Raw genomic sequence first — 10837 nt, 5'->3', positions numbered from 1 at the left:
TCCCATTGGAACCAGGAAAGTGATCAAATTAGGACCAAATATTTTTTATACAAAAGCGTCAGATCAATTAAAGGAACCATATCTTATCCGAAACGAAATAAAGTGCTTGTGAAACATAAACCCCATTTTTAAGAGATTCAGATTGCTATTTCTACTATTAGGGACTTTGACCAATTCCCTTGCCGACTCACGTTCTCATTATTCAATGTATATATCTTTCGGCTTATTGGATTTTGACATGCATGATCTGCATTGCAATTATTTTTTGTCACAATATTTATTCAAATTATCATATTAAATAAGACAAAGTCAATTACGCCCATCTATAATTTCACATTGTTGGTAATCGCGACAACTATACAAAGGTTACTTTATAAAGTAGTACTAGTTGCAAGTCCATGTGTTGTATGATTCAGTACTAGTGTTCCTCAATCGGTGACATTACTTCAACTCTATCTCTTGCAATGGCCACTTTCAGCCACTCCGGTTCGAACACCCTCGAGACACCGCTTATCGATGACACTGTCAAGGATGCTGTCGACTACGAAGGCCATCCAGCCATAAGATCCAAAACAGGTGGCTGGAGGTCGGCCGCTTTTATCATAGGTAAACACTACTCACAAATTCAAAAACCACATAACATGTTTGCTATTTAGTGATTTGGATACGAACGTTTCATGATTGAAAAATTGCATGCAGGTGCGGAGGTGTTTGAGAGGTTTGTAAACTATGGCATTCGCGCCAATCTTATAAACTTCCTAACTGGACCGCTGGGACAATCAACGGCCGCGGCGGCCGCGAACGTGAATCTATGGTCTGCAACGGCGTGGTTGCTGCCTGTGTTTGGAGCCTTAGTCGCCGATTCATTTCTTGGGCGCTACCGTACCATTATTTTGTCTTGTCTGCTCTACATTCCGGTTTGTGATCCCTATAGCAACTTTCCTATACCATAATGTTCTAGAATTAACCTTGGTTTTTTTTTTTTTTTTTTTTCCCAAGTTGATTTTAAAAACAGTAGAACAACTAGCTTATTGTTAAACCATTTCCTTATAATTTTAAAAGGAATTGCTCTTTCTCAAAATTGGTTGTTTCTAGTTTTCAAATAAAATATTATTCATCGAGCTATCGGTATCAAATGCATGTCATTTAGTTTGGACCCTTTAATAGGTATATCGAATATTTAAACATGCGTAATATAATGAATGGAAGGTCTCAGCATTAATGAATGAGCACAATATGCACCACCTTACAACTATATTAGAGGCCAAAGCTAATTAATAATTATTAGACTTATGATTTTGACACTTGGTATAATATGAACCACAGGGACTAGGTCTGTTGACTCTGTCGGCTCTACTGCCTTCTAGCGAGTTCAAATCACCTCTGTTCTTCTTTTCCCTTTATCTACTTGTAATCGGACAAGGTGGACACAAACCTTGTCTTCAAGCATTTGGAGCCGATCAATTCGATGGACAAGATCCAGAGGAGTCCAAAGCCAAGAGCTCTTTCTTTAATTGGTGGTATTTTGGTATATGTGCAGGTATTTTACTAGCATATATTATAGTATGCTACGTACAAGAAGATATCAGTTGGGGTCTGGGTTATGGAATTGTTTTTGTTGGGATGGTGATATCTTTGGTGGTTTTCTTGATTGGAGTTAGAACTTATAGATATACCAATATTAAACAAGACCAAAAGACCCCATTTGCGAGAATCGGTAGGGTGTTTATCGCAGCATTTAGAAATCGTCGAACCGCCCCTGAAGATGATGATCAAGCTCTTAAAATCTTACCTCAACAAAGTTATGAACAATTCAAGTACGGAAAATAAACTTTCCAACATAGAGAAACTAATTAAGCTCATCTTGAATTTAAATAATTCAGAATTTTTTTTCCAATTATCTGGCTTGAATTGAAGCTTGTGTTGCTTATATATATATAATTTGGCATACAGGTTTCTCAACAAAGCCTTGATTGTCCCAGTTGGTGTGGAACAAGATGAGAAAATATATTGTACCGTTTCTGAGGTTGAAGTTGTAAAGTCTTTACTTAGACTTTTTCCGATATGGGCAACATGCGTGGTATTCGCTATTGTTTTCGCACAATCCTCAACTTTCTTTACAAAACAAGGAGCTACAATGTACAGAGAAATCATTCCTGGGTTTGAAATTCCTGCTGCTTCACTGCAGTCTTTTAATAGCATCACCATTGTTCTCTTTATTCCAGTTTACGACCGCATTCTCGTACCAATAGCAAGTTCATTCACAAGAAAACCCTCCGGAATTACAATACTTCAAAGAATCGGAACAGGAATATTGTTATCAATTCTTACCATAGTAGTTGCAGCCATGGTTGAGATTAGAAGGCTTAAAACCGCTCAAGAATATGGTCTGGTCGATATGCCAAACGCGACCGTTCCGATGAGTATGTGGTGGATGGTTCCTCAATACATTTTGCTTGGCATAGCAGATGTTTTCACCATGGTTGGTATGCAAGAGTTTTTCTCAGAACAGGTTCCAACTGAAATGAGGAGCATGGGAGTCTCTCTCTACCTCAGTGTTCTTGGTGTGGGAAGCTTACTAAGCAGCTTTCTCATCTCAGCCATTGACAAAATCACTAGTGGGTTTGGTCAAGATAGTTGGTTTTCTACCAATTTGAATCGGGCCCACATCGACTACTTTTATTGGGTACTTGCTGGGATTTGTGCAGTTGGATTTGTGGCCTACTTGTATTTTTCAAGATCTTATATTTATAAAAAAGTATGAAGATAAAATTCATGTTTTATTATTATTATTATTTTTTTATTTTAATATTGTTTCAACCTACATTTAAGTGAGCCGGGTTTCCTTCCGGTTCCGAAATGATGCGGTGTTACCAATGACTCGATACCCCACTATTACAAAATGAAATTCATCATTTTCCCAAGCAAGGAATCAGGAAAGAGCTCTTATCCATTTGCTTCGTTAGTCCAACGGCTAAAGCTCTACCAGCTTCTTGTCGATTGAGATTGATGTTATTTAGGCTCCAAGTATAGTTTTTTCGTAGGATGGTAGAATTTTTCTTCACCACTAATGCCAACGAAGTTCTTGGTGACTAACAAAGGAGAGAAAGATTTCCACTTATTTCATTCATTCAGTACGGTGAGGTGCCACCACAACCCAAAATAAAAAAAAATAAAAAAAAAATTTGAGAATAATCTGCGATTCTATTACTTTGTGTGAAAAAGGTTGTGAAATTTGTTTATGTAACCTCACATATAAAGTGCTTTGATTATTTCACGTGGATCAAGATTTTCTGTTCACTTTTTTTATGTCCTCATTTTTATGCTTACTTTTCCTATCTGCTGCATTCTTTTACTTGAGATGGTAGCACTAAAATCACTGACTGAGTATGAATGACAACGCAAAAATGAAATAAAATATTAATATATAAATTTATTTTATGTATATTAAATGAGAATGACTCAATGTTATTTACAAGATTGTGAATTTGAAATCTTAAATTAAAGGATAAAATTATTATAATGGTAAATATAAAAAAATTATTATATGCATATTTGTAAGTTTTGTTGATAATAAAATATTGAAAATATACTTGCAGTCTTTGCATTTTAAATTTTAAAGATATATAAGAATTTATATTAAAAAAATAATAATAAATAAAAAACCTGTTGCACGCAAATTATTTTTATTTTTTAGGGAGTCAAAAAAAAAAGAAGGTAACTGGACTGGTTTGTCGGTTTCTTTGAAAAATAGACACCGCTTTGTCAAATAGATTATTTAATAGTCTAAATCTTTTCCGCATTGTACGGAACCGTGTCTGGTGCAAAGAAATTCGTTTCTGGGATCGGACTATAGTTCATTAGTCGGTTTTGTAGAAATTTGACGCCGTTTGAGATCTAATTGAGAAGTAAATACAGTACAGACCCACATGTATATATACAAAGCTACAATCATTAGTCCTCTCATTACAGAAAGCTTTACAATACTTTGATCTGAATATGCGATCTTCAAGCGTGAAATACAGACCCTACATAGATATACAGTGAAGATTTGCAAACTATAATTTATTTATATAATTAGAGAAATTTAATTATTGCCCCAAAAAAAAAATAGAAATTTTAATTCATAAATTGGGTAGTCATATATTACAAGTAGTATGATGTAAATGACAACCCCATTAGAATAAAATTATATAAATGTGTAAAGGTGCATCCTAAAGGTATATATTTTCACTCCTGCAAAAAATTCACGATAAAATTTGTTGACGATGTATTCTATTACCAAATAATAAAATATTTTTTATTATTTTATTATCAATAATTATTTTGAGGTTGGCTCAATTGGTTTTCTTAATGTTTTTTTTTTATTTTTATTTATACGAGTCTTTGATTTTTTCTTTTAAATTGAAAAAAAAATCATTATAAAAGTCTTTGATGGTTGATGGAAAAAGATAATTTTAATAATTCAGCATTTCTATAATCATAAAAATAATAAATTTTGGATAATTTATAATATTAAAAAAAAAATTGTTTGACGGCCGAAGTGTTTTGTGGTGGAAGCAGTCTATGGTCAACTATTGGTTTCGCCAGCTTACAATTCGTTTACTTTCCTTCCAAGTGTACTACTTGAAAAATAAAATAAAATAAAAATAAAAATAAAAAGTGCATTAATATATGGTTACACATGGTTTAGCAAGCAAGATATGCTTCACAAAGGTGAAGCGTCTGTACTTCATGGAAGATGACCTCTTGAGGCTTCATGCTTGGTCAGCTTATCATTAATACAATCACTTTTAAACTTAAATAAAATTAAAATCAAAATCAAAATCAAAATAAAACCTGAAGGGAAACCTGGACTCCAGTTATAGTATTTTGTCTTTACCCATTGATTATTTCCGTGCTCTTTTAATTAAGTATTTTGTCCTTACCCCGTTGATTTATTTTCGTGTTCTGTTGATTCAATCACGGTAAATGTAAAATTCCGTTCAACGCACTTTGAATTTTGAATAATTAAAATATGTGTAAGTTTCAATTTTAACCTTTTCTTTTTCTTTTCTTTTTTTTTTTTTCCTTTTTTAAAAAAAAAAAAATTACACATCAATTTTAACCTTAAGTGCTATTACTATATTGGCTTATCCATTAGAGCATGAACATCTAACAATCAAATAGGTAGGTAGCCCCTTTTTATTTGCATTATGCATAATTATATATAATTTATGGGATATTTTATCTCAACTAAATGTAATGGGTGATAGACTATTAGTATAAGCTTGATTAGTATAACCTTAACTATGATGCCTAATAAAATTAAATAGGTCCATGTATACGTCTATAAACAATATAATATGTGCTTAATCAAAACATTTATTTTCCTGGTTTGAAATTAAAATAAAGATAAAAACTGAAATGAAACAATTTATTATGTTTATTTCTTTTTTTTTTTTCACTTTATCAATTTTCTTATGAAAGAATCTATAAGTTTAACTATATATATATATATATATATAATTAAAAATTAAAATAGAGATAAAAACTGAAATGAAACAAATTAATTTATTTTTTCTTTTTCACTTTATCAATTTCCTTTCAAAGAATTTATAACTTTAATTATATATATAATATATTTATTTATATATATATATATAAAATTAGTTCAATTGGTATGTCACTCGTACTCATATATATTTATAAAGTTATAGATTTAAAATATTTGATCCAAGGTAGGTGACAAGCATTTATCACTGTCCATTCAGCATGATTATATGTAATTGCATTTGATTTATCACCCATATTATCATTTTTATATATTATATATATAATATACATACATATATATATATATATATACAACCAACTTCTTATCAGGTCAACAACATAACTCTCTCTCTCTTTCTATATATATATATATATATATATATATGTAATTTTACAATTATAAACGTAGTATCCCATAACATGGTGGGCCTGTAATATATCGCATGAATTATTGAAACCGAATGGGCGACTATGCCTAAAAATAAAGAACTGTATATATGTAATCATCTATATATTCAATATTCATTAATATAATTTGGTGAAATTTTAAATAGAAAACTTGACCGAGGAACTCTGGCCCTAATACGTATTGTATGCAGTATGCTTGATCATGTTTTGGACCCCAACGAAACGTAAAACCTTTATTAATTATTATTATTATATTTTTGGTGAAAACGACTATTTTTATGTGGTTGATATTAGAGAGTTGTAAATTTATATTTATATTGGCAACTTTAACAACTTGACCGTCTAGAAGTGTTAAAAAATTTTGGGTCCGTCTTATTCCATGATTGGTTGGTCGAATCTTCTGAAACTTCTATGTTGTCAGGACTTGGTCTATGACAGGTCATCTGTCATCCCATTTTTCTTTTGTCTAGTGGCTGCATGCCCTCCCACTTTCGTATTTTATTATTATTTTTTTTTTTTGGGGCTGAAATTGTATTTTATTTTCTTATTATTTGCAAAGTAAATGTTTTAAAAGTTGGAAAAGGTTTGGACGTAATTTATAAATAGAATTTCATTTAGTCAGTAGTTATTATTCCGTGGCAACAAGTGCTAGTATTGTGCCAATATAATGTAAACCCTTTTTTGACACCTAAATCTGCAACATCTAGTGTGGACTTGGACAATAGTTCGTCCAGGTACTCGTTGGAATAGGACAATCATCTAGTCATGCTTCAATTTAAAGGAAAGGACATTTGTTCCCATTTAATACAAACTTGGCGTTTTTCCATTAAAACAGTTAATGCAAAAGGATTGCATGCAGTTCCAAAAACAATATATTATTAATAATTTTTTTGGAAAAGATTAATATAATTCAAATATGAATAAACAGATTTTATAAACAATTTAATATTATATTTTTATTTTTCTCGCTATAAATACGTAGCATTTCTTTTTGAAATCTAGTCGAATTGCCTTTATAGGAACAACTTGCTGGTAATGTTCACACTTATCCATAAATATGACAATGGATCATATTAAAACATGTTCGTATGTATTGTATGATCATGTTGAATTTCACCAATCCAAATCCAACTTATTAAGCTAATGGATCGAAATATTAAAATCTAAACTTGTTTTATTATAATAACTTGTTACCCATTAACAGCCCCTTTAACCTGTTATTGAAAAATATAAATAGATAATAAATAGATAAACGAATAAACTTCATAATAATGTATGTTTAATACATATATTAATCGACTTTATAATTGTTCAAAATTGGACAATTAAAACCTTATTTCACTTTAAAAATTTCTTAAATCTCATAAATTTATAGTAAGAAATATAATTTTTCCTTATCATATAATAAAATTACCAAACCATCATTTTCCTAATAGGTGAAACAAGTTATAATAGGAGAACCCATTTACGACTTGTTCATATAACGTGTCTTAACAAGTTTGCCTGTTATGAATCTAATACATTATATCTAAACTCAAACATTGAAAATTTTGTATGCATTTGTGTTGTGTTAATGGGTCATGTAAATTTTTAATGGGTCTTTAATCCTTCATAAATACGAATTTGAGCAATGGGTAACCTAATGATAAAAAAATAAATAAAAAATAAGTTTAATCATTGATTGCCACTAGATGCTTTGAAAACCTAATTCAATGCGAGGTATAGAGCAATATATACCAAATAAAATCATTTAATCTTAAAAATCAAATTGAGGCATAGTTTACATGATAAAATTGACTTGTGATGGAGATTTTGAACTTGATAAACCTCTATTTCCAATACATTCCAAAACTAATGTAACACCTCGCTTTCATTGGCACCTCACCTTCAATGGTAAACCTATTACTTTCTGCCGATATCGTCTACAATTTAGGTATTGCATTCGGTATGGGTTTTGTTCATAACTTTTCAGGAGGTCACTCATCTTTGAATTACTCTCATTGAACATGCTTAACTTTGAAGTCTTTTCAAACCGTCAAGCTAATTGCGACATTATAAGAGTAATTGTAATTACATTTAATCCATCTACTATTCCACATCCAGACGATGTGAGATTGGATACCAATAGCCTGCCAGTGTCTTTTGCAACCACCCACACTGGTCGTCACACTAATTTGATCTGAAAAATCCACATCACACTAACCATTATGACTCTGATTATGAAATTGAAACTTTATTATTTAGAGAACCACAATGCATGATTGAAATGCAAATTTGGCTTAATTATGACAACCCACGGATGTGTAATCAAACCCGAGACTCATATTACAAACTGTAAATTGATTTACCTATCTTTGACGAACATTTAAATATTAAGGATATTATGGATTGGATGCAAAATGTAGAAACGTTTCTAAATTATATGCAAATTTCTAAGACTCAACAAGTTAAGCTTGTGGCCTATAAGTTGCATGGTGGTGTTTATGTGTGGTAGGACCAATTATAGGTGAATAGAAAAATAAAAGGTAGGGAACACATTCAATCTTGGGATCAAATGAAACAATTGCCGAAGGCTTGAATTCTCCCTAAAGATTATGCCTAAATTGTGTATGAACAATACCATAATTGTCAACAAAGGGGAATAAATGTTAATGAATATACCATTCAGTCCCTTAGACTCAGTTCTAGAAACAACTTGCAAGAAACTAAAAGGTAACAAGTTGCAAGATATATCCATGGACTTAACAAAGCTATTTAAGAATGATTAGACTTAACCCTATTGGAAATTTGAATGTTGCTACTAACTTAGCTAACCAAGGTGAGAGTTAATTAATTGTCCTTGATTTAATAACTAGACCGTTACATAAATGGATATGCATTACAAACTTTTACCTAAAAAAACCAAAGTCATTCCAAATCCAAGGAGAAATCAAAATTAACATAATACAATCAATACTTACCCAAAATATAACCCAAACCTCAAAATTAAAGGTTCTGGAAAATTACCCATTTAAAACCCACTACAGAACTTAAAACAAAACACCTACCAATATGCTAGACCATTCCCAATAAAATGTTTCAAGTGCAATAATAAAGGTCATAGATCAAATGACTACCCATGTAGGAAAATTCAAAACATACAAATGAAGTGAACAGTTTGAAAGTGAGGATAAAGTTTAGGGGATGAATTTGTGGAAGTAGTTAATGAAGTTAAATGTGACATCAGTGAACAAGTTGTTTGCATGAAGTTAAAGGTGAAATCAGTGAACAAGTTTTTTGCATCTTGCAAAAACTACTTCACTTAACCAAAGCACCAATACCAACTTAGAAAAACACTCTATTCAAGACTCAGTGCACTATCAAGGGCAAAATGTGTGAAGTCATTATTGATAGTGGCAATGGTGAAAATGTAGTTTCATAAGCCTTTATCAAAGCTTTGCAACAACATACCACTCCACTCCTAAACCATACAAGATTGGATCGATTAAGAAAGGATTCGATACCAAAGTTATCAAGCTTCATAAAGTGCAATTTTCAATTGGCAATAACTATGTGGACATTATTGATTGTGACGTAATACAAATGGATGCATGCCACCTACTCTTAGGTAAACCATGGTAATATGAAAAGGATGTTACTTTGATTGGCAACGCAAAAACCTATTTTTTATTTTTGGTATAACAAATTAGATTGTAATGCTACCTGCTTGCCCTAAACAAACTTCTTACTAAAATAGCATAGGCTTGCTCATTACTCTTAGTAATTCATAGTTTTAAGTTGAAACTAAGAAAATTGATGCCATTATGGGACTGATACTCAAGGATGCTAAAACTACCATTAACACAATGCGAAACCAAGTCCAACCACTTTCGCAAGAATACAATTACTTGTCACCTAAAGAAACTAGTGAATGAGTTGCTATCCTTGAGAACTATTCAGCATAATATTAACTTGGTACCAGGTACTAGCCTACTAAATTTTCCAAATTGTTGAATGACTCCTAAAAAGCATGAAAATCTATAGGGAGTAGTTGATTATCTACTTACCAAAAAGATAACAAGACCTACCTTGAGCTTTTGTGCAATCCTTGCACTCTAAGTCCTAAGAAAGATAAAATATGGAGCATGTGTGTTGATAGCAAGGCTAACAAAAATACCATATGGAGCATGTATGTTAATAGCAATGTAACACAACGACCTGAGAAAATGCTCCAAATTTAAATTTTTGACTAAAGTTGACTAAGTGGGTTCCATGGTTGACTTTCTGCTATGAGAAGAATTTTGCTTTGACTGAGACACTATAGTGAAGTATGAGTCAATCGGAGTTCACAGATTAGTAGTATACTAAAATTAGAGCTGATATTATAAATTATGATCATACCAAGGTGTAGTTCATACTAATAGGGTAAGTCCGAGGTTGACTTTTTATTTGTATAGGTTTTGATTTTGACTTATCTACCATATAATAGTACTCATCGATACGTGTTTGTAGACTAGCGGTACGATTAATTGGACCTACGATTGAAAAGATATGAATTTGTAAAGTTGTGTTTATTTTTGGGATTGAATTTATCAGGTACTTTTATTAAAAGCATGTGAAAGGATTTTGATAAATATCCCAAGGGCGCAACATGTCATGAACCTACAGGTGCCACATGGCACTTGTTTTCTTTCTTTTTCTTTTTTCTTCTCCCTCTCTCTATCTCTTTCTCTCTCTTTTCCCCCTACTGACGGAGTCTTTCTCTCTCTCTCTCTCTCTCTCTCTCTCTCTCTCTCTCTCTTCCCCCTCTTTCAACTCTAGTCAAGTTGATCACTATTTTGGCAACAATTGGCTACATGCATGAGCCATAAGGAAAGCTCCCCTATGGCAACATCGACTGCCAAATTTCACAGCA

At 31.8% G+C, this 10837-nt stretch overlaps 1 protein-coding gene across 1 annotated transcript; it reads left to right on the top strand.

Annotated features, from left to right (window-relative positions):
* Positions 1-313: 313 nt before the first annotated feature.
* Positions 314-2781, top strand: LOC107421481 (protein NRT1/ PTR FAMILY 5.10). The gene is made up of 4 exons (XM_016030731.4): positions 314-606; positions 700-917; positions 1327-1817; positions 1954-2781. The coding sequence occupies exons 1-4, from the start codon at positions 465-467 to the stop codon at positions 2762-2764; spliced, it is 1662 nt and encodes a 553-aa protein (XP_015886217.3). The 5' UTR covers positions 314-464; the 3' UTR covers positions 2765-2781.
* The last annotated feature ends 8056 nt before the right edge of the window (positions 2782-10837 follow it).

The sequence above is a fragment of the Ziziphus jujuba genome, chromosome 5 (assembly GCF_031755915.1).
Source record: "Ziziphus jujuba cultivar Dongzao chromosome 5, ASM3175591v1".
NCBI lineage: Eukaryota > Viridiplantae > Streptophyta > Magnoliopsida > Rosales > Rhamnaceae > Ziziphus > Ziziphus jujuba.
This window is presented reverse-complemented; position numbering and strand designations above follow the sequence as displayed.